This window comes from Micropterus salmoides, unplaced genomic scaffold, assembly GCF_014851395.1.
Source record: "Micropterus salmoides isolate LMB-PRFRI ecotype aquatic unplaced genomic scaffold, ASM1485139v1 Ms_hic_scaffold_18, whole genome shotgun sequence".
NCBI classification, from domain to species: domain Eukaryota; kingdom Metazoa; phylum Chordata; class Actinopteri; order Centrarchiformes; family Centrarchidae; genus Micropterus; species Micropterus salmoides.
The window spans coordinates 4313373-4339031 of NW_024040928.1; the positions used below are offsets into that span (position 1 = coordinate 4313373).

General features: G+C 41.3%; 1 protein-coding gene across 5 annotated transcripts; it reads right to left on the reverse strand.

Moving 5' to 3' along the window:
- slc5a6a (solute carrier family 5 member 6a) lies at positions 1-25474 on the reverse strand. 5 transcript variants are annotated; one of them, XM_038727035.1, is made up of 18 exons: positions 25349-25474; positions 13964-14071; positions 11934-12144; positions 11536-11757; positions 10927-10992; positions 9903-9954; positions 9666-9733; positions 9177-9331; positions 8877-9017; positions 7004-7133; positions 6813-6901; positions 5608-5720; positions 5289-5356; positions 5076-5162; positions 4690-4865; positions 4417-4520; positions 3060-3181; positions 1-2963 (listed from the first exon to the last, which is right to left on the reverse strand). In XM_038727035.1, exons 3-18 carry the CDS (start codon positions 12057-12059, stop codon positions 2763-2765), a joined length of 1920 nt encoding a protein of 639 aa, XP_038582963.1. In that variant the 5' UTR covers positions 12060-12144; positions 13964-14071; positions 25349-25474; the 3' UTR covers positions 1-2762. The 5 variants fall into 5 exon arrangements, with proteins under 5 accessions (XP_038582963.1, XP_038582966.1, XP_038582962.1 ...); XM_038727038.1 differs by having other exon boundaries at positions 13960-14071; XM_038727034.1 differs by lacking the exon at positions 25349-25474 and adding an exon at positions 23849-24004.
- Between the last annotated feature and the right edge of the window lie 185 nt (positions 25475-25659).

The following is a 25659-nucleotide window of genomic DNA, read 5'->3' on the forward strand; positions in this document are numbered from 1 at the left end:
TTAAATTCTTATTATTTTAATATCATCTTAATTTAATACACCACACTTATGTCTAATCTAATAGTCATACATCCAAACAACATGTCAATGAATTACAGTGCACTCAATTTAGCTTTCCACTAGAGTAAAGTTTACTGTTTCTACCTCCCTCCATCAACAGGACAGTTCATTCATCACATCATCTCACACAAGATTAATTTATTCCTTCAGAAATGTGGGTTTGGTCCCCTTCTGGAGAAATGTTTCTGGTCTGATCTCATATTCATGGTAATACACTGGAATCTACAGCAGGATACAACCCCCCCTCCCCAAAAAAACCATCACAAACTGAAGGCACAGCCAAAGCAGAGGAGTCCTCTCGACTCCAGTGCTTATGGGGTTGTTGTTTTTTTGGAATGCATAACAGGAAGAATTCTTGTGGATGGGAGAACAAATATCATAAATATTGTTCACAACAATATTTATTGTTGCTGGAGCGCCATGCTTTCCTTTCACAACCTGTATCTTCTCCACTCATGAACACTGTATCTAAACTGATTTACACCAACTGATGGCTTCAGTCAGACTCCTTCAATAGCAGGACCACAGAGTACTGACATTGTGCTTTATTAGGTGTGTTAGTGTTCAGTAGTATCACAGTGCCCACCCTGTTTGGACATCTTTACCAGCAATAATTTCATAATATGTACTTAAGCACTTGAATTATGTTCCCTCACATTAGAAAAGGGTTTATAGGGTTTATCTGTCTATCACTGAGGTAACATTACAGGCACACGCTTCAAGTCATTTCAGGTAAGGAGAAGGATTCAACACTATGCAATCATAAATAGAGTACACATTACCACATGTGCTTTAAAGTAGTTTAAGAACTCTAGGAACGTTGACAATGTTTTGAAAATCTGACTGTAGAGGCTACCATATGGAATGTAACACAAAATTATCAGCTTTGTTTGACCAACATTACCTGTGTGAAATAAGGCAAAGTATGCTAGTGCTCTAAAATCACATGCTGTCACAAGAGTGGACTGCTACGTTCCCAATTCTGCCTGACATTCCCAAAATAAAAAAAACATTTCTATGGTTCTTGCATATAGAATTCCACATTTCAGCTCATGAAATGTGTGCAGGCTTTACGTGAAATTACAAAAATATGAGCTCAAACATATCTTCTGCTGGTAAAAAAAGAAATTCATATTCTATATGCTTTGGATAAATCGAGGTATTTCTGAGTATCAGGATGATGGCACAAACATGTTGGTTCCTGTAACGGACTGGTGCTTACAAGGGCTCAACATTCCATCAAACAGGGGATCTACTGGTCTCGAGAGTCCATAATCCTTTTCAAAGAAATGAGACGCTAAGCTGCTTCTTTTCTGATGCTAAACTGTGTCACCTTGATTCTCTGGCATGTACTTCAAATACAACTGCAACTCCAGCAAACTCATTTGAAGAGGAAAATGTAAGGCAACTGATCCGTAGAGAGCATGTGACAACACATGCTGATAGAGTAAGGTTACTGACTATTTATGAGACACAGGTTCATGTGGACTCTCCGCCAGATTGGTTTGGCCGTTAAACATCGTCACATGACAAAACATGGCCATGCAGTCTATTATCAAGAACACAGACAGTACGGACTCAAAACATTGTGCACACACACAACCTCACTCCTGACACAATGACGATGGATGACTTAAAATGCTAAAATGGTGATGCTCAAGAATTCTGTGATTCCAAAAATCATGACATTTATGATAATACTAAATGCAAATCAATCACATACTGGCACTGACAACTACCTGAATTTAAATAATGATATAATGATAACTCCGCTGACTCATTTCATTTTAATCCTTCCACCAGGTCTTTAAGATTGACTATACTCATTCAAAACTCACATGACTCGTGTGCGTTGGAGGAGTTATTGGTTCCTGTAATCGTTTGGTGTTTGCATACTGGTCAAGAAGTAACCAACAACACAACGGCATGCAAGGATTCTTTAAAACTTAAGGATTCTATAAAAGTCCAGTGAGTAGGAGTTTGTGGCATCTAGCAGTGAGGACGCAGATTGCGACCAACTGATAACTCTTCCCCTCATCCTCCCTTACCAAGCAAGTAGAACCTACTATGCTACCTACAAAGGGCTCATTCAGGTGATTATACACAAATGGAAAATATACACATAACTTATTATATTTCATTTCTTTCCAAGGCGACTATTAGTATTAAACGAAGGCCATGTGAAGACACTGCACTGTCACAGCCTTAAGCTAAATCTCAGTCTTTTCTTTTTAATATTATATTCTCTCATACATATTTTGGGATTTTATGTTCAATCTTCTCTACAAAAATTACACATTTTACAACTACCTGATTCTTTTGTTAAACTGAATGAGTCCAGTCACAGTGGAACAGCTCATTGCATGAGAGCTAACCACACATCAGAGTTGCTAATGGACATCAATAGATTAATTTAGTCTTTGATTGCTCACAGTTTGGCTTTCAGCGCACAGTTCCAGCCTGGCAGTTTTTTTTTGTTTTTTTCTGACAAGAAAAGTGTGAGCAGGTAACCAATAAAACACTCTCTCCCCACACAGACACTGAAGTCCATAAGCCTTTTCTATAAATCAGATTCAACTGATGACATGTAAAACACCAAACACCCAAACTTGGTACTGTAGACTTAATGGACATTCTCTTAGTGATGGACTGGATATCACAGTAGCTGGGATTGTGCGTGTTGTAAGTTAGAGAAAACAGGATCACAAGGCAGTCTCCTGAACCGTGGGAGCCGTCAGTTGGCATGAGGGCAGAGCAATCCTAGCTTCCAAGTCTTCCTCCTCTGTTTGTGCTCTGTCGCTCTCAGTCTCTTTGTCTTCCGTGACCATGTCCTCTTTGCAGTAAGCTGCTCCGTTGCTGTCTTTCTTGGCCATCTGATAAGGCTGTGTGTTGATTTCTTTGGGCTGATCAACAAGGACAGAAGACTTTTTAAGACTCAAGTTATGGTAAACAAGAGAGGAAAACACAAAAAGGAGTACAGAGTGTATATACAGTGTTACCTCCTGAGCCAGAGGAGTGACACAGCAGAGCTTCTCTCTGTAGCGCTCAGGCAGAAAGAAGAGCAGTGTGCCCAGGACTGGAAACACTGTGCCGGGGGTCAGATCCTTCTCCTTCATAGGTCCTAACATGTTGACAGAGACATGAACAGGACAGCACTTTCATCTTGTTTGCCTTTAAGAGTTACAGGGTAATAAGAACACGACAAAATTAAACAACCAGAATAAACCAGGGGCCTCATTACAGAAACTTCCTAAATCTGAAATCTTATCCCATCTCAGTTCAGGATGACATTTAGGATTGCTGGCATTACAAAAACAAACTGCATTTATGAAAAACACTGTTATCTTGGGATAGTAATTTAGCTATTACAGAAGCATCCCAAGAAGACTTTCCAAACTTAGGAATCCAAAATTAGGATGGCATAGACGCTGGTGTGTTTTTGTACAATTCACTAGGTGTGTCAAACTGCATGATGATGCTTTAAATGGCCCGGGTATGACTACATATTAATGGATACATAATGACTGCCAAGACAATTCATTTTGACATTTGGTTGACGTGCCATGTTCATTCAAATCTTTATCCTGGGCTGATAATTTGGGAGAAAACTTCCAGAAAACAAACAGACATGGTTAATGCCTCCGACTCAGATTAAAGCTAAAACTGAACGGACATCTTTTGTTGTCCATTATAGCAGCTAGGTAGCCAGTGACACGTGAAGCGAGACAGTGGCTGTCATGATACAGTTTGGGACTGCATGTTGCGTGTGAAACTGAAAGTAACTGAAACACTTGTGATGAGGCAGAAGTCTCACCACAAATCTGCACATATTAACTTCAGCGGCTTTGATAAAGTGCAGCTCACGGTCTCAAACAGAGCAGACTGTGCTTCAGTTCATAGTTGTTATGTTGCAAAACTCTACAAGCTGTGTTACCACTCATCACAGCTGTCTGGACTCAGCGCGAGCGGTGCGGTTGACTACTATCAGGGCGTACGCCAGTGTCTCTGTAATGAGGCCCGTGGAGCTGGACAAACTACAGCTTAGCTACTGAATGTCCCCCTGTTGTGTAATTTCATACAAATGTTGATAATCTGACGTTTAGCATTTCAGTGTCAAGAATTAGTTCACATTTGAATGTATTTTTGGCATACTATAGCAAGGTAACCAAATCTTAGCCTGGGAAGCTAGCAGCTAGTCTGCCTGCCAAGATCTCGCCAATATTCAAGCATGAATGTATTAAACAACTGATGAGGTATTCAAACAGGGAGGCACATTAATGTCAGTGGGCAATAAGGTCATTGTCACGTGACATGGGATGGTTTTGAAGCTGGTGCGACAAGTCTGATTGTGTGTACCTGTTAGCAGGCTGACAAGAAGTCCCACCACCACCACAGTGGTCGAGTTGTGAGCACTGTACCACATGTAGGACAACATATAGAGCGCCTCTACACCCGTTGGCCTGAAGGAAAGAGGGAAGATAAAGTAAATATAATCTCTCTCTCTCTTTCTTCGAAGTCTTCATATATATTATTATTAGACTTAACAGCTTCATTCTCTATCTGCAGTGTTCAGTGAAAGTAATTGAGCAGACATATCTATAGGGTTAGCTGTAGAGATTCATGCGTCACCTTGGCTTGGCTGAGGTGGCGCTGACCAGTGCAGTCATGGTCATGTTGTCAAACAGGGGAAGAGCAGTGGCGTTGAGTGGTGGCACTGGGGTGGGAGCAGACATCCGCATCACAAAGCTGCCAAGGCCGATCCAGAAGGCCATGGCAAGGCCTGCTACTAACCCAACCATTGCACCCTGAGGTGGTAACAAGACAGGAGAACACATGGGTTTGTACAAACCTCAACTCACACCAAACGTGTACTCATCTATGTAACTGTGTGTCACTGCAGTGTAATGTGAAATGTTTGGGGTGATAATTCACAGGAGACAGTGTCATTACCATGCCCATCTCCTTTATTACTTCAAATCATTATGACAAAATAATATCCCAAATAAAGTACTCACTGTTGAGTTTGCCCAGGGGAAGAACATTCCCAGACAGAACAGGCCCAGCAGGGGACCACCCACCATCCCGAAGATGCTGAAGGCTGCCTGAGGGCACAGAGAGTGACTGCCAATAATGTGTGTGCTAGTTAACTGCACTCAACAGCTGCATAATAACAAAATGACACGAACTTTTCTTCATGTGTAACTCAGACCATGTGAAAAGTTTGATACCTGCAGCACAGACCCCATTAGAGAGGCGAAGTAGGCCATAGCCAGACAAACCAGGCCATAGGCCAGAGCTGTGGACCAAGCAGATGACAAAGAAATATTTAGTGGTCACACCTGCTCCATTTGCCAACTTACTGTTAACAGCAAGTAGGGCTGCTGTTGTGATCGAAATACTATTGAAATCGCAGTGTGGCCAAGTGCAATATCCAAAATCGCAGGAGTTGCTGCTACAAAGCAGCATTATCATGAAGTACTGTAGCACTGCACTACAAATCTACAATATGTGCTCAGAATGAAAATGACATTATAGCACTTTTCTTACCGAGTCCCTTAGACAGCATCGTGGCTTTAGCTTCGGTCATGTTTGGAAAATGAGGTTTGATCAGGTCCTCCATGGTTACTGTTGCTAGGGAGTTAAAGGCTGATGAGATGGTGCTGGGGGAAGACAAGAAAACAGGGTTAAATCAATAACTTGGATGTAATATTTGTCACCTCTTTCTACATGTCCAAGAGTAGAGATACAAAAGTGACTTTGAACGTGGCATGGTTGTTGGTGCCAGACGTGCTGGTCTGAGTATTTCAGAAACTGCTGATCTGCTGGGATTTTCACCACAACCATCTCTAGGGTTTACACCTGAGAATGGTCCGAAAAAGAGAAAATATCCAGTTAGTAGCAGTTGTGTGGACGAAAATGCCAAAATGTTGATGTCAGAGGTCAGAGGAGAATGGGCAGACTGGTTGGAGATGACAGAAAGGCAACAGTAACTCAAATAACCACTTGTTACAACCAAGGTGTGCAGAATACCATCTCTGAACAGACAACACGTCCAACCTTGAAGCAGAGGGGCTACAGCAGCAGAAGACCACACCGCGTGCCCCTGCTGACAGCTAAGAACAGGAAACTAAGACTACAATTCACACAGGCTCACTAAAATTGCACAATAGAAGATTGGAAATCGTTGCCTGGTCTGATGAGTCTCGATTTCAGCTGCAACATTGAGATGGTAGAGTCAGAATTTGGAGTAAACAACATGAAAGCATGGCTCCATCCTGCCTTGTATCAACGTTTCAGGCTGGCGGTGGTGGTGTAATGGTGTGGGGGATATTTTCTTGGCACACTTTGGGCCCCTTAGCACCAATTGAGCATTGTTTAAAACACGACAGCCTGAAAACTTTTAGAACCCTTTTCTCAGTTTCACTGCTCCTGTAGTTACTGGGCTGTGCCCACGTAGGACATAGGGAAGAACTCTTTGATACTTTGATACTCAGCACATAAAATAATCTAATGTGTCAACCAGGCATGTTATTGCCAGCGTGGAATATTTTAGAATTGACTAGGATGAAGCCAAGGATTATAAAATCACTCAGAGCAAAGAACCAAACAACATTCATAATAACTGTAGGACAAGCAGTGAATCAGCTTCATGGTTATATGACCCTGCGGTGTAATCAGCTACCTGCAAGGCAGTAAGCAAGCCTTCAACAGTGGATGATCCTTTACTTTTAAGTCACATTTCTTTCATTTACCTGAGAGCTCCACTGAAGAGACATGCCACAAAGAGTCCCGGGAGGCCGGGCAGATCCCTGAACACATCCATCACAAAGTACAGAACCATCTGCAAAAAAAAACCAAACTAAACATTAGCACCTCCAGGGGCAAGAATAACAACGGCACTCTACATTCACTACAAATGGAGGGAAGGCAAATGAGTGTTCACCTGGTCATTAGTTTTGACGAAGCCCTTGTCCAGAGGGCTATTCTCTCCATAGCGAGCAAACATGACCAGACCCATCAGACAGCCTAAACACAAGACAATCTGCTGGCACGGGAAAACTACGTAGCAGGACCTGGAAGGACATCAGAGGTGAGGACAGACATGGTTATAAACCATCCAGGGCCACAAAAAAAAATACTGTCAACAATGGAGAGCAGATGACCAACATTACATCACTATATTCATTACATCTACATTTGTTCATACAGATGCAGCAGCGCCTTCACACTTCACCAGTTTTCTCATTGGAAATACGAACATTTTAAATATCACTGTGCTGCTGGTCACAAAAGCAAAGTTTGTGGGGAATAATAGCCATTTTCCTCACTTTTGAGGTACAAGCAATTAGGAAATAACACTTACACTGCAAGCACAATTATTAGACACATTGTATTATTCAGGATTCATTTTATTGTTGAACAAACACAATGCTAATCAATGAAATCTAATTTATCCTCAAACCTGAATGTTTATCTTATAAAAGCGTGCAGAATTATTAGGCAACTAAATTACAAAAATAAGTGTAACAACACAAAATGACAATTAAATAAACTTTTTTTGTCCTTCAAAAATATTTACTAACCAATATAGCCACCCTTGTACTTCTGGAATCTCCAGGTAGGTTGCAGTTCTGGAATACGGTGGCACTGGAGGATCATGGGTTCCTGGTAGCTTCAAGTTTAATTCTTCTAGAGTCTTTTGCAGTTAATTTGCGCCTTTCCTTCTTTTCTTTTTGTTACACGGTCTTCTCCAAAGTCAGAATGCAGTACATCTGCATTTTAAGTTAGGTCAAATAATCTGGCCAAAAATACATTAGAACATTACAACCTTTCTGTTTAACAGTTTATCGTCCAGTGTGAAAGGTTTTGACATCCTTTTCTCAGCTCGGCGCATGTAGATGTTAATATAATACCAATTAACAGCCTGTTTTTTAGATTACAAATGCAGCTTGACTTGGGTTTTACAGTAAGTGTCAGGGTTTTTTCCTGGCTCAGAATGGGCCTTTGGGGGGTGACTGCGCAACAGTAAGCATAATGGGTACGCGTTCAGTAAAGGTAATGACTTATATTTACAGGTTACACTTTATTTGGACGATCTGCCTACAGATAGTTTATTAGTAGAGATTTAGCTGTTTCACTAATAAAACCATTCTCTGATATTAGCCTACAACGTTGTGGTTAAGGTTTGATTAGTGCTAATGTTTGAGTATTCATTTTAATTTCAGATAGTAGTACAGGCTACTATAACTTACCATTAGTAGCCTAATATTAATTCCAGTTGGACAAAACAGCAGTTTCTGTGGGTTGTTTTCAGTCACTAAATTATTGTGCAAGAAAAATGCTCTACATGGTCAGCCTCATTTGTTTATGCAAATTGACTTGTCAAAAATAAAAACTGTGCATACAGAATGACAAGTTCAACATTTCAAAATTTTGCTGTAGTGCCTCAACCTTTTTTAATGTCCCGCCTCCTCCAGGCTGTGATTGGTTGGTTAACGAAAAGTGACTTTGACGAGCCACTATACACAGGGCTGCATGAAAGGCTCCTGATCTCCCTGCGGAGATCAGCAGGCAGGCGAGAACGGGACCAGGTGAGCGTCACGTAGTGCCCAGAAAACCTGATTTAGAGAGGGCAGAGGAGAGAACCGGTGCCGGTACGCCAAAGAGTAAAATGTAAAAGTGATAGTACCGGTGAACAATGACACACTTGAAGCACAAACGGCTTTTATCTTGTGTGATATAACAGGAAGTCATTAGCGCGAACTTCGTAGCGGAGCATTCAGGTGCAGTCAAACCGAGACATTGATGGTACTCACATGATGGCCTCTTTCTCTGTGCGAGAACTGAGGTATCTCTGGACCTGGGCCTGGTTGACCCCATACAGAGCCAACATCAGGAAGACTCCTCCCACACCCAGCGTCCAGAAGGTGTGTCGCTCCAGAGGATCGGGGTTCAGGCTACACAGAGAGTAAATACAATATGAATATATGAATACTGACTCCAAAAGGCAAAGTGTTTCTTAGCAAGATTCTCTGCCCTTGCTTTATGCACTACATCATGTAAAGGTCATTAGGAATACTTTGTTCTACTGCACTTCAAACATGCTGACTACTCACTCTAGTCCGGCTATGCGGCTGCCATTGACTGCTTTCCTCCACACCTCTGCTATGCCCCCTGCCTGACTGGTCCCCACCACAATCACTGCCAGCTGGCCTGCAAACATCACCACTGTCTGGAACACATCGGTCCACATGACCGCCTTCAGACCCCCCTGGGAAACAGGAGTAGAAGATTAACTTTTAATTCCATAATGATCAGCACTGAAGACACTGATTAAAAGCTTTTCCAATCAAGTGCTGGTGGACAGAAGGAAAGAGGGGTGTTATGCTGGATTGTATTCACCAGCTGTTGCCTACTAAAGAAACTTCCAAGAAATTACAATAGAGTTTAGTTTTAATTTGTCGCCAAATACAAATATATTAGTTTAAAAAAAAAAAAAAGATTAATCTTCATTTAGATATTGTTTAGCTTTTGTTGTAGCAGTCACAAAATATTTTGTCACTGATGATATGAACACTGGGTTGATGAAAGATTTAGGGACTCACCAGAGCAGTATATATCGTGCACACCAATCCCATGGCCAACACGGCTCCCCATAGGTGAAAACCTGTCACTGCAAGCGAACACTAAGTATTAGAAAACACTTCACAGGCGACTCAATTTTTCAAGCGCTCATTCTATAACTACAACATGCTCTGTATCCAGTACCATCGGTTACTTTATGCTCCAGTTGGTGTAAAATGTGGTGCGATGGGACCTGTGGTAAAATACCCTACTCTTACCTGCATTGAGTGCCAAAGCTGGAGCATACAGCACCACCCCCATATAAATGACCTGCAGAAGAGAAAAACACATAGCAGAATAGGAAGACTCTCAAAAACAGAGCAGAGTTCAGGGGTCATGTTTTACATGTAGCTGACAGGTGTCAGGGAAAGTCCTGCTTAACTGTCTGTGACTTTTGAGGGTTCAGCATTTTTATAACATTTGGAGAAAGACTGAGGCCATGGGACAGTTTAATACTACAACTGTTTGTACGCGTTTAAATGTACACACAGTTGTACACTGTGTCATTCTTTTTGCTGATGAAAAAGTCAAAGTAGCCTTTGAGCAACCCACCATCAGTACCTGTTCATACACGTTTATGAATTCATTTTAAATTAATTTATCTGAATTTGCTTTGAGAATAGAATGTTATCAATTCATGACATTACTGAACCCCTGTTTCTATTGGAGATAAAATATCGATGCTGTTAACCTCATAAAAGGAAACCATAACAGAAGTTTCACATGGTTCAACGTGACATTTCCAGGACGCAAGTTTCAGTCAGGCTGTAATATAATTGGCCAGTGAACGCATTCTTAGGTCTGTTATTTCTAAATTATCAACTACTGTTTCACATCTAATCACAGCGCTCTAAAGACAAAAACATTTTCTTGATTTCTAATCAAATAACTGGAGATGCATTGAGCCAAAACAAGTTCCGAGGATAAAACCAAACTGAGAGGTCGAGATTATTTCCTTTTTATTGGCAAGCATAAAATTGTCGTTTAGACAGTGATTGCCTTTCTTACTTAATGTTTTACTATCTCAGCAGGTGCAGTTGCAATAAAGTAATTTGACATAATTTTCTCTGTCAAATGATTAACGTCTTTACTTAGAAGCCATTTAGGTGAGATTTTAAGTCCAGGGTCGTGGTCATATTATCAAAATGAGTGCCAATTAGATCCCTGATTCCTGCTAGTGTTGACATAACAACAAAGGCCAGAAACTAATGTAGAAAGAAAGTATGACGCAGACAAAGATACCATCTGAAAGATGAAGGTCACAGTCCCACATATGCGAACCGTCTTGTTAAAGCGCAGCTCCAGGTACTGTCAGGGGGAGAGAATGTAAAAAAAAATAAAATAAAAAAGAACAAACAAAATCATAAGGCTGATTAAAATATCATCTCAGAGTCATTCTGTGAAATATGGTATGTTTATGTTCGGGATCAGAAGTGTCAGTTTTCAGTATTCAGTTAGAACTCATTCTCAGTTCACAGGACATTACTGCAGTACTGTTCTCTGGCAAATGACTGATTGGTGTTATTGAGGTTCATGAGAGAAACGCTCATCAGTCTGGCTGTAGATGAAGACCCTTTAAAAGGTGTTCCAACAGACAAGAAGATTTGTTTCTGTTAAATGTTAACACAGCAAGAATAAGAAGTTCAGAGGACAGATAAGAATGTTCAGCTCTGAGATCATACTTGAGAAAGACAAGTGTTGATAGAGTATAAAAGAAAAACAGGGAGGAGAGAGGACATTACAATTAAGAAATGTTAAAGTAAATACACCAACAGGTCAGAAATCCACCATAGTGGTGGTCATTGTAAACCATGTGTGCATGTTGTGTATCAATTCTCTACTTGTGTGTACCTCATAGGCGCTAGACAGCCGCAGTCTGTAGAAGATAGGTATGAAAACATGAGCTGGGATGAGCAGGCCCAAGAAGTAGGAGCAGCCCAGGAACCAGTACTGAGTCCCAAAGGTGTACACCTCAGATGGAGCACCCAGGATGGCCACAGCCGACTGGAAAGTGGCCAGCAGGGACAGAGACACAGGCAGGCAGCTCATGGAGCGGTCAGCCATGAGGAACTCCTAAAACAAAATGTCCGTGTCAGGCATTTTCTAAAAACACTAAACTCAAATCTTGTGACTCGTGAACGTTTGAAATGTCCCTGTAGTCTTAAATGGTGGAGGATGAAAAGTAAAGGAAGTATTGTAAGGAGATAAATGACTAAAAATAATCTTTATTGTTCAATACCAAAGGCTACCTGTGTTGTGCGCTGGTGCCCACCAGAGAAGGCATAGAAGAGGCCGATGCCAGCTGAGGCCACCAGCAATAAGGCAAAGATGGCGTAGTCCACAGCGGTGAAGTGCATTAGGACTACTTCTCCCATGATGAGTGTGGGTGTGTGGGATGGGGGAGTGAAGGCCGTTGGGGCCGATTACAACGGCACAGAAAGCGCTTCACCCATAGGGAGACTGGGGCAAGAAAAACAAGAGAAGGAGAAATAGAGGGATTTCTTTATTCGTTGGTTTAATAACAAACAGGAAGTTTAAGAGCAACAGAGGGGCATTCGGTCAGAAACCAAGCACATTCTGACCAATGTCAATCTGAACACATTTCTTCCTACATGAGAATAAGAATGACAAACCATTGAGGAGATAGGGGCCCTCAAAGTTGCTCTCTCTTGGACTCACTCCACCTAAAGGCACAGATCTCTTCTTCAAAACACTGCTGACACTCAATGAGCTTATTTCTCTTAAACCTCAACTTACAAATGTGTTAACTCTATTTTCATTCAGGTATTAAGAGTTTTCTTTACATCTCCTGAAGTTTTCATGCTGTCGGTTAAATAGCAGACTTCTGAGTATACAGTTGGCGGGACAGTCTAACACATGAATCCTTAATGTGATGACTTTCTGTCACCTCAAATATTACGTCAGTTTTCCCATTTGTATATCATCACATAGTAAAAGGAATCCATCCCCTGTCACTGTTCAGTCACGTAATGTAAACGCCACAACGACTTCAAGATTCCCGTCACAAGACGCCAAGGCGTGTAGTGTGGCCATCGGCCGACGCTGAAAGTCGTGTGGTCTGCATGTGCGTCTGAATGCCAGTGTGTTAGTTTACGCTGCTGAAACCGCAATAAAAACAAACAATTGAAATTAGGAGGTAAAATAAAATAAGTTATAAAAACGATAGGCTGCCTAATAAAAGTGTGGGAGGAGATTACTTAATTGCTTCAAAACAGGAGGAGATCTACATAAATAATATTTTACTGGCAGAATATTCAGTCTCAAACAGAGCCGAACCAGGTCATGTGGCATGCTTCAGCAAGAACAAATATTGCTGGGAAACTCCAGAAAATTGCAGATGAACATTTAATTTCTAGGAATTCACATCACTGCATGAGGACGAATTATAAATAACAAGAGCAGATGTAACATTTGATTTGATCTTAAACAGCTTACTGTTTGTTAGCTGTGTAAATTAACACATTCGCTTTTATATTGCGTTTGATTTAATATTGAATAAAATATGCTTTAACATGATAGTTGTCATATAATTATTAGAACTCTTAAAATACGCCGCTTGTAAAAAGTGTTTGCTTTAAGCCAGTTTAAGGCACAGTACTCATGCAGGTGATCAGGATGGTACCACCTCCAGCTCATTTTGAGCCAAGAAAAACCCTGCACCACGCCAAAGAATATGAATGAGAGAAGACTGCTGCATGAAAGGCTAAAAGAATGTGAGGAAATACATGAGTGACTTTGCTCCTCTACTAGGATATCTTATCTGAAATTTGACCATAAAATGTTTTTTATTATTTTCAAGTACACATACTATACAGTGCTAATTCGAGTGCTAGGATAAAATGTGTATCAGGGCAGAACGACACCATAGTCCCAAATCAAAAAGTGCCACAAATCTTCAGTAAAAACAACTAAATCAACTTTAATTCATTACTGTGCTTGTTTAAAAATATCACATTTTTTGTTACTGTACTGAAGAGCTCAAAGAGGACAAACAAGAAAGCATATTAATCCGCTTCCTTCACTGTTACACACATTTGCACCCAGTCATCTGCATATTCAAGAAAACATACACTTTACCATACCTATCTGCTTTCCCCAGTCACAGTTAGGACTGCATTTAGTTTGTGTCTAAATTACAGCTGGAAAAAACCCCTCATAACTCCTGAACAACTTGTCAGAGAAAGATCCCAACAACAAACAAAATGTAGTCTTTATGACAGCCAAAGCTACAAAGAAAAACAGCAAAGAACTTACTTACTGTGTCTACTGAGATCAAGCTGCTGCTGGCTGGCTGACACACACTGGCCAGTCAGACCTCAGGCTCACTGGAGGGGAGTATCTTTGTCACCACCTCCAATCACGGTCACTATGGAGGCAGGAGGAGAAGTTTAGCAAAATAGTTCCACACACATAAGAAATGCGAGAGAAAAATGACCTTGCACAATATTGTTACAAATTATTCAATACCTGTGCAATGCTTTCCAAAAACAGACGATTCTATTCTGTTGGGTGCAGATTATTTTAACCAAAACAAAACACAATCCCTTGTTGTATTTTTACAAGAGAACTTTCACATTGGGGGACATATTTTTGATGTAAACACTGAAGACAAGTTTTAGCTCCTCGCTGTGCTCATCTGAAAATAACGCTTGTGTTCCACTACACATAACACCATGTTCTCTTTCACAGTGTGTTGTGCTGCAGTCTCTTACAGTTTTTGTGATGAGGAAGAGCAAAAGGGCAGCTGACTGCAGAGAGATGAGGTAAGAGAGAAATGAGGTTAAAAGGAAAGCCAGGTAAATGGAATGAGGAGAGGGAAGCTTTGTGCAGCAAAGATAGTTGGAAATATGGAAAAAAAACATTACAGACATACAAACATTAAAGGCAAGGCTTAGGGTGGGAAGAGGAAGAGTGATGGGGAGGAGAGGATAGGGGAGATGGAATCACTGAGCCCCAGTTCCATTAGGATCAGAGATTAGCTGTGTGTGAGCACAAAACTGTAGGTGTGCATACAGAGTGGAAAAAATCCCACCTACACAGCATCAAGCATTTGAGTTAGCACACAGGGTGAATATCATTTAGTTTATAGTTAACAGCTGAAGAAATTCTGAATTTGAGTTAGGCATAACTTCCATTAAACAGTTTGTTTTTACCTTTCACATTTGAATTGTTGTCACTATGGCCCGACCATTACTGGTATTGTGAGGCCCCATACTGATATTGAGAGTTAAGAATTTGATATATTGATTGTTAAAAAAAATGTTTTAAATAACACAAACATGTTTTTAAAGGATCCAGTACATTTATTTATTAAAGGAATGTAACCAAGATATGTATAGAACGGGGTATTTTACAGTTTTAAAAAAAACAAAACTTGTCAGCACTCTGATGGCAAAACTATGCAATGGCCACACTACATATACATTTGTACGAATGTATGTTTTGGTACTTGGGTTGCAGCAAATTATTTTCTTGATTTATTGACGGTAGTGTCCATAAAATGTCAGAAAACAGTACATGGCTACCACTTTCAGATTGCACAGCTTTCTCAACAGCAGTGCTTTCTCTCTCTCTCTCACACACACACACACACACACACACACACACACACACACTTTTGTATCGGCTCTACTCTCACGCCAAGCAGGACTTTCACATAGACACCTGTTGATCTGTTCTTCAGAGAGGCACTTCGCCAGCCATATTCACATGCTGGCAGCTGTAAATGGCAGTGAAGGGCAAATGTTTCAAATGACAGGAGGGAAAAGACCAAGGCAATGTCACAGAGCCCACCTTTTACTAGCTTGAGTGCTTGGTTATTGCCTTTTTGGCAACTTGTCTCTGTAACCAAAGAACAACTCTGCTACGATTTACATGTGTGAGACTATGAGTGTGTGAGATCGTGTGTGTGTGTGTGTGTGTGTGTGTGTGTGTGTGTGTGTGTGTGTGTGTTCATTAAACTTCAGTAGTGTTCTGAACAGACTGCTTGTCTGCGTGATATTCAAGACATATGACCCTACTAAATCCCACTCTTATTAGGACTTATTATTTCTAATCTACCTGAAATGATTGGTTGTGAACAGAAATAACAGTGCAACTCCCAATTCAAAAACACCCATCACGTGGATGTTTCAGCAGATATTATGTGGGTCTAATGTTAAAGTCAGTGCACAGAATGTGTCACTTCATAGGCAGCTGCTACATCTGTCTTTTGAGGACGCTATGCATTGCAGTTCAAGGCAAGAAAATAGAAAACATTTTAACAGTATTTAAAGTAACTAGACCTTTTCTGGAGTGCTAATAATTGGGCTGGTCTGGAGTATATATAGTGGGCACGTTGATCTGCTGTTTCACAGAAACCTTTGCTCCTGTAGAGAGTTACAGGATTGGAGCTGGCAGCCCTTCGTTGCACTGCTGGGCAGAAACAATAAGAACCCAACAGTTAAGATGCCATACTAACTTTAGTCACCCCCCCCCTTCCAAATTTTTACTTTTGTTTATTTCGTTGTCTATGTATCATGATTATTGAAATGTATGAAAGCACAAACAAATGTTATTGTCTAATAATGTCAGAACTATGTTTAGGATATAAACAATTAAAAAATAACCAATTGTATAAGCAACTCTATTTGTGTTCTTTGTATTATGTCTTAAATAAAAAGTCAGTTGAAAAAAAATGCCATACTAAAATTGGCAGTATCAATGTGAAACAAATGCAATAAATTCTGACTTTCAGGTTCAATATGAATCAATATTCTGTGACTGCATTGCCTATTTCCCTTTTTTCAAAAATGTTTCAGAAACACATTTTAGTGTACTTTAGTGTGAACTACCATTTTTTTTCCTGCTTGAAAAAGGGCCAAGCACCTCTCCAACTTGCATGTGCAGTCCTGCCTGTGTTTTGGCCAGGCAGTGTGTATGAGACCGCGTCACAAAACACAAGCCACATAAGGAGGTCAGGGAGACCGTGGTTGCCTGGCAACACAAGGACAATGATTATACATTACACGAGGTAGCCAGAGCTGAGCTGGCGGCCTCGGTGCTTTCACCCATACATTACCATTTTGTGTGTAAATGGTGGAAAACAGAAGACCCTGCTGTTTGATGGTGAGAGAGCAGGTAGAGCACTGGAAGGTTCGCAGCAGAACAGGTCAGACTGGTGAATGAGGCCAGTGCTTTATAAAATCCTATCAAAGTAGTTCACAGCAAACCACGCATTTTCATTCTCCTCATCAGGCAACCAGACCACTCAAACAGAATATTAAGAGGGATTAAAGCAGTGAACCTGAGAAATACTAAGGAATTCTTCTTCTTGTCCTCGACAGGAAGAGACAGAAATGTGTCTTATTTTGTATCAGTCATAAAACTGATTTTAAATGAGAACAGCAGTTCCATCTCATTTCACAATTTTACAAGGTCAGTTTGATTAATAGCAGAGCAGTTTGTCTTTTCCAAATGCCTTTCAAACATTATATACTTATCTGGTTATTACAAGGTGGGGTATGAGATTCTGGAGAAATCTAATACCATAAGAAATACCATGACATAGAACGCACGACGACACAACAGCTAACATAACTAGCATTAGCTAAGTTGTGGGCTAGCAAACTGTGGCAACAGTTTCTGCAGCAAAGCTAATATGCAGAGAGGACGAGACCGTCCCAGAGCCAGCACAGCAGCTCCAGACAGCGATGCGATACAACTCTCCTGCTACTATAGTTCAGGTCAGCCCCATGCGTACTGCCAACTACACTACATATAATTAGAGCTGGGCAGATATGCTTATCTCCCAATTTGATACGATCACGATGGGGTGCCGATTCGATATGTATTGTGATTCTACAAGTATAGCAATACGCTATTACCATTTATTAAAATGTTTTTTTTCTTTTTTCTTTTCAATCTAAACTGTCTGGGGTCTGACTGTGAGGACGTCAAATATTCAATTGCAGAGTTTAATTCAACTGAATTCTATTTATATAGGGCCAATTCATAAGTCACCTCACTCCACTTTTCATATAGAGCAGGTTTTAGACTCTTTGTACTATTATTTACACAGACCAAACAATTCCTACCGTGAGCAAGCACTTGGCGAAGTGGCAAGAAACAACTTCCTTTTAAAACAGGCAGAAACCTTCAACAGAACCTAGACTCAGGATTGTTTGGCTATCTGCCTCGACCAGAGGGTGGTACTCAAGCCCAGAGTGCTGAGTTTGCAGATCAGTTTCATGGGGAGATGAATGTTGAATCAGTGTTGAATCCTGAGCTGAAATCCATAAACAGCATTCTGATGTAGGCGTTGTTTTTCCTCGAGGTGTGTGAGGGCTGAGTGGAGGGCAGTGGAGATGGCATCCTCTGTGGATCTGTTGGTTCTGAAAGCTGAAGAGGGTCCAGGCTGGCTGGGATGTTGTTCTTTATGTGCTGAAGAACCAGTTTCTCAAAGCATGTCATCAGAATGGGGGTGGGTTCCACAGGGCCGTAGACGTTCAGACACTGCAGACTTTTAAAGGTGCAGGAATGATGGTGGCTGTCTTGAAGCAGGTGGGAACCCTCTCCTGAGACAGTGAGATGTTGAAAATGTCAGTAACAACATCAACTAGCTGATTGGCACAGGTTTTTAGTACACGGCCAAGAATGTTATCAGGCCCAGCAGCTTTGCTCATATTCACTCTCAACAGGACTCTCCTCACATCTGCTGTAGATCCTGACAGGGGCCATTCCTCTGGAGGTGGAGTAGACTTTCCAGCTGACTCCTTGTTGAGGAGATCAAAGCGAGCATGAAAGGTTTTAAGTTCATCTGGTAATGTGGCCTCACATATGAAGCTTCCCCGCTTTGGTTGCCTGTGATGTTTTGGTGTTGTTGGTGTTGAGGTCTCTTGCCAGTCTCTGCTATGTCTCCGCTTTGCCTCCTTGATGCTGTCTTTCAGTCTCGCTCAGTCGTAAAATATATACAGTTAAGATGACAACATGTAGACTTTGAAACATAAGTGAAGAGGATGGATCCAGGAGGATAAATGAGCAGCTTCAGGTGTCATCCACTAAGTAGGATAGAGACCTGAAAAGAGGACAGGCCACACAAACATATGCGAGGATAACAGCATTCACACAGACAGGAGAAACCAACACACAGAGGGAGAGCGCCATGGTAACATGAAAATTAGGAGAGAGGGAGAAAAGGGGAGAAGCTGAATCTCCTGAGAGACAAAGATCCAGATAAACAACTGGATTTAACTCCTTTGGCAGTCTCCCGATATTCATGAAAATTCAGAGCTGCCTCGACCAATCTCGGACATCGGCGGCGCAGATGCGCCCCCCCCCGACAAGTGCCAAAACTTGATGACAAAATAATGCTTACTCACAGGCTATCATCAGCTTTGGGATGTGTGCACCCACAGGCCCCAGATCTGTATCTCAGAGACCGAAAAGGCCAATAATTTAAGTAATCATTAAACCTTCAGCTGAACCCTGGCCTGCTCACTGACATAACTACCAACAGCACAGACTGAGACAAGAGGAAGAAAAACGGGAAGCATCACATTTTGTTACTGATGCTACATCAATCTTTTGCAGATGCTATGTACAGTAGTTCAAGGCACACCAAGACAATATTTTATATATATACACACACACACACACACACACACACATACTATAATGGACACCTTGATCTGCTGTTTCATAGAAACCTTTGCTACTGTTGAGAGTTATAAGATTGGAGCTTGCAGCCGTTTGTTGCACTGCTGGCCAGAAACAATCAGACCCCTACTGTTAAGATGCCATAAAATGAGCAGCATCAATGTGAAAAACAGGCATTAAAAGCTGGCACATTACAAAAGGGCATGGTATTAAAATCTCTCCAGTGCTTAAAAAAAAAAAAAAAAAAAAAAAAAAAAGCCCAGAAGCTTCACAGTTATGGTATCTAGGGATACAACATTGAGGACATTTTCCCATCGATTAATAAACACGTGTTGTTGCACCGTACATTTTACAAGAAAAAGATATCCATCGATGACGCTCAATATCTGTAGCGTTGCGGGGCCTTTTTTGGCAGTCTTGCTCTTGTAGGGTTGCCTTCAGGTGCTGTTACCTTCACCTGAGAAAGTTTACAGATTGCCAGGTTTACATACTTTAGTCAACTTTCACTGACCACGCAATCAAATGCAAGACTGACTTTATGAATAATTTCATCACTTTGGGAATATTAAGTGGCAGCAGTGAACACACAGGTGCAGATGTTGGTTTCGGTTGTTTGAAGGCTGCGTCATTAACAAGCCCACAAGGCTCACCTGGGCCTGAGTGTGGGGGAGAAGAGAATTCCGAGGAAAGTGCGAAGCATATTTAAAATTTATAATAATAATGTTCGTGGGGATTAAAACCTGTCTATCAGCCATTGCCGATGGACGACGGAATCGTCTATCGGCCTAACCCTAACCCAGAAGGAAAAAAAAATTCTCTTCACAGCTTTTTACGTGTGCAGACCGCCCCCGGGTACATTAACGGCAGAATCCAAAATGGTAACATAAGAAATAATTTACACGAAAAAGGGTATTGTATTTTTTTCAAATATTTACAACTAAAATATACAAACCCATAGTTTCACTGTCATTTTGTGGGAACCACTAAAGGTTACATCACGTGACGGACTTCATATTGCAGTTTATTTTCATTGGGATTTTATTTATACAAAGCAGCTCTGTCCAGCAGCCTAACCTGGAGCACTTTTTCATTTTGACATGTGTGAGAAGGTCCTGTAACCTGCTCTCTAAAAGTAGAGATGCACTGAAATGAAAAATTCTTTGCCGAAGCCGAATATAATGTAAAAATTTGCCGAATACTGAACACCGAACAAGTAAATTCACATTTTTGTCCATTTATTTTGCCTTTTTTTTTTTTAAACCACTGCATAAATTAAATAGTCAAAATGTGCTTTTTACTCACAGGATTTGGAGAGACTATGGTGGGGGGGTCCGAGGCCTGAGAGGGTCCAGTAAAGTAAATTACATGTGTCCATTTACTTCTAATGAACAAATGTACTATGTTTTATACTTTCTGTGACTATAATCCAATTAATCTTATTTCCATCCTGTATAGACACCTTATTTTGAAAACTGGACGTTGTCACATGTGTATCCTCGCACTAAATTCCTCAAGTCTGACCCAGTTTGATAAATAATGTGTGTAGTTCTTTGCAGCCTCTCTTCAGGTAGGACTCTCATACTGCAACACTTGAGACAAACTAACAGGATAAAGTCTCTAACCTGCCTGTCAGCTCGCACTGGGCCGTTTCAGTGGATTTACCATAAAGGCTTTAATACGTGTGCACTCCAAATGTAGGTGCAGCTAGCTTATTCACCTTCTCAGTAACGATTGACAGAAACAGTCAAAGCGGGTCAGACCGTTTGTTGCCTTTTCTAAGAAGTCAGCCACAGATGGAGTGGATGTGCTAGGAGACAATTCAGCAGAACAGCGTCTGCAAACAGACATTTTTGCGTCTTTCTCAGAAACTTTAAAATGGTTCCACACTGCCTACTTCCACTACTGATACAGTATGGAAATAGTTGTAGGACTGTAGAAGGACTACTACAATCTGAATAGTGTACAGTTAGTGGCTTGCATTAACATGGCAACAAAATACAATACTTAGGAACGTTCAATACAAAGAACATGGCTCACAGCAAGCAATTTGCTTCTGCACCAGTTGGTCGAGGCCTATTTCTCTACAGCTGTGCCTTTCCACTAGCCTAGGAACCCAGACGAATCCGCCAAGCTCATGTTTTTTTTTTCTCTGGCAGATCCGTCTGGCCCCCTTCCCATCTAGACAGATTTTCATCCGAAGTGGATCTAATGTGGGGCAGTTTTGATACGAAGACCAACAGAAGTGTGTCCAGTCCACATTTGAAAAGTCACATATCTCACTGCTCTTATGGGTTGCAAGTTTGGACCGGTGTCCAGACAGCAGGCCTGACCAGCAAAACGCACCAAGCTAATGAAACTTGGACCAAACTGTCAAACTAGACAGCGCTGATAAAATGTTTATAAGCAGCAAACATAAAGAGCTACTGACCAGTGAAATATAAAATTGCTACCACTGATTTATGTGCTGGTATATGTTGGGCATGGGTTGAATACTGATAAATGCTAAACTAGGTGTGGGCAATATCACACGAGAATCCAGCCCTGACTTGTGACATAGCCTGCCCCAAACATATAGCAGAGACACTGAGCGATCAGAGGTTGCGTTAGACTTTGTGTCTGTCATTCTGACACACAAAAATTCCATCATAATCAATAATTAGGTCCATCTGCCATTTTGATTTCAAATTTTTTATGATAATGAGACATATAGCTTAATTAATAGATTATAATGTAATATGCAGAAGTTACAGAAGATGCATTTTTAAGGGCATGGAGAGAAAAGATGAACAGACTCCTTATGTCACCAAACAAAGCAGATTAATCAGTTTTACCTGATTACTAAAGGTGTCAGAACACAGTGCACTGCAGTTTGCTGCGTATGGGGCTGCATAGACCAGTCAGGGGGCCCATGCTGACCCCGGTCTACTGCCAAAAGAGTGTGCATTGGGCACGTAAGCATCACAACTGGACCACAGAGCAATTGAAGGTGGTAGCCTGGTCTGATTAAATTACATTTCCTTTTACATCACGCGGATGGCCCAGTGCGTGTGCGTCGCTTACTTATTTATAGTTTAATGTGGGCATGTTGAGGAATGGATATGAGGCGGATCCACAGGTGCACATTTCCAGGTTGACTGTGATTCATAAAGGGAAAGTTACCTGCAGGTGTGCGTCCGGTGTTTTAAATCTTTTTTTTTTTTGGCTTAACGCCATTTTTGTGCGCACGTACACTTTAAGGACAGGATTATTCGAGAAGCACCTTCCTGTGATCACTGCACAAAACATTACAAACTCTATCCAACTTTCTCTGAAGACACAATTACGGGGGTCCTCAATTACATTTGTTCAATTTGCATTTCCTGTGACTATTTCATAATAAAAGTCAACATGTCTTTCGCCAGTTAAATGCTAGTAATGTGAAGCTTCAGAAGTAGGAAATGTTCAGTCACCAAATTCAGCATTTCCACAAATTTCTCCACAGATTCCCAATTCCTAGTGCAGCAAATATATAAATATTGCAATACTTTCATCAGTGGCCATTCTGTGAGCAGGATGGGGAGCTCTGTGGGACCGGATGTGGCCTGCAGACCGCCAGTTGATGATGCTGCTCCACTGTATTGGGCCAGGGAAATGTGTTTTACTTAAGAGTAAGGCACTGGGAAAGGCTTCAATCTGAGAACCAGTTAGCACAATGTCACCAAACAATGAATACAGTGACTTGAGTTTTCAATCTATTTAGGTTACACCATGAACTGAGAAGCAGCAACCAAATAGCAGAAATACATTTCAGACACCCAATGCCTCTATTCATTCTCAATAAACATCTGTGACCACTCAGTCCTTACTCAGGACTATCAAAAGTAGTCAAAGTGCCTCCCCTCTCCCGGTAATAAAATTAAACAGGTTCATTCAAACCAAGAAGTGAGCACTGGCCTTTCACAGAACAGTGCAAGGATATAGTGGTGAATCCAACAACTGTCTGTTAACCATTAACGCTATTGTCTAAAAGGTCACCCCCAACATAAGTTACAAGTTAAGCCCTCAACGTCTACTGATAAAGAATGTGTGTATTATTTAGGTACATATTCCCGTTCCAATATGCAATGTAGACAAATGCCTGCTGTCGGCTAATTAGTCCCCACACGCTCCGGCAAGTCCTTCATTTCAGCTCCAGTGTGAGCTAGCCAGCCGGCGTGCTAACGTGGCTGAACGATGGTGCAGTTAACTGCGCGGGACAGGACATTAACCCGCTGTCCTGTAACCAATACCGCTGCATTTACTATCGCGCCATGAGGAAACGGCAACCTGCAGGAACCAGCACACACAAACGTGTTTGATATTTAACTATGCGCGCACATGGTTCTGTTGCCCAGTCGTCCACACTTCTTTCTGTTATCAGGCGCACCGAGGTCAGCTAACACCCGGCAGCCTCACAGACGACGACACGCGTTTCAATCCTTTCCATATGAATATCGTCAGAATTGAGTAAATGACTGAACAGGCTTACCTTTAAGCATTCCTCGCTGATTAAACACTGACGTTGCGGCACATCACTCGCATGTGTTCGTTGGATCAGGCGTTGACAGACCGCCCACTTTACTAGCTGGCTTCACGCGCTCCTGGTACACCCACAAGTCATTTCCCGCTTTCGGTTATTTATTATCGTTGCTGCACTTACATGGTTTGAATCGTTTTGGTTGAAAATACTACTACTACTACTACTAAATACACTATAGCCACAGTAGGTTTTTATTGTTAAATAGGCTTAGTTTGCCATTACACGGCTTTAAAGCGCTTAACGTTATGCAGCCAGTAGAAATATTCTACGCAGGACTGTGTCACATCCAATCAATTTCAGCAAACATCTCACTGTGGGTCAATCTCAAAAGCAGAAGGGATCAAAAAACGCAGTAGGCCTACTCCTTTGCAGTTAAATATTTAACAATTATTATTATTCCAACATAAAAACAGTAACATGAGTGTTATTTAAATCACCCGGTTGGTTCTATAAAATGTTGATTTATTGAGAACCTGTGGACCTTGTTTAGCTGGGGAAACCAATAGAGATCAAAGTAAACATGAAGTGAAAGTAGGAATGGGAGTCAAGTGCCATGAGGATTACAGATAATAAGCTCGAGCAAACTTCTGCTTCAAAATTCCTTACCTTACTGAGATGGACCCCCCCACCAAAAAAAAACCCATTAACTTGGATCCTGGAAAGCATCCTAGGTCAGTACTTTGGAATTAATCAAGTTAAATAAGCAGTGGCTCACCATACAATAATAGCCCCTTTCTGGGGTGACATAAATCTTGTCGTCATGTTCCATTTATTTTTTTTACTCTTTTGTATTTGAGTGTGTTTTGGAAAGTGAATTGGGACCATAGATTGCATGGTGATTTTGCAATGTAAATAAAATTATTTGATTGGATATTTAATCAGCAATTGGCTAAATTGCTGCAGAGACCCGCCTCATATGCTGTTGAGATATGCAGACATGTGGAGGGGAAGAGGTTTTCTATTATATTTTATACATAGTAGGTGCATTCCATATAACAAACGCACAAATGTTAAAAATCTGTATAATTAATTTTAATGAATGTTTTTTGTGGCTCGGGGAGGACTGCGCCCTCTGATGGCCTGCCGCCCCTGCTTGCAGTCCTCATTCGCCACATATTCCAAATCCTTATAATTACGACCTTCCCGACATAGCATGCTTAGGCGGGCTGAAATACATGTGAATAGGTTGGTGCATTGATTTGGGAGCACAAGTTTTCCACTTAGAAAGGAATGCAATATAACTACACTATAAAGCCAGTGAAGGTGACTCACAAGATAAGCAGCCGTCTGTCGAAATCATTTCATCACTTCAAATGTGCAAGGAACCGGTTCAATGTTTCTCATAACGCCAGTCTGCAACCGCTGCCGCGGTGGAGGCAGGGAAGTCATCATTATTAATTGACATCACTTACCCCGCAAAAAACATACACACGGTTGTCTGTTTCTTACCTGTTCATTTCAACGTCTAAGTACATTGTGACAGGACTATCCTCCGTAGCATCCATCTGGCTGGCGACACACACATACACACAGGCGTCCACTTTGGGGAATACATCAATGACATTCATCAAGCGTTCCCGGCGCCATTCTCCATTTCTCCCAGTGCGCATTAGCAGAAGCGCAGCTGCATTGGTTGCCACATCTTTCCCCTCCTCTGGCTGGTGACTCATGCCTCACTGAATTCACAGTGACACCAGTCTAACACCACAGGGGAGAATGAGGCTGAACAAACATGACATAATCCCATAGCCTTAACTGAT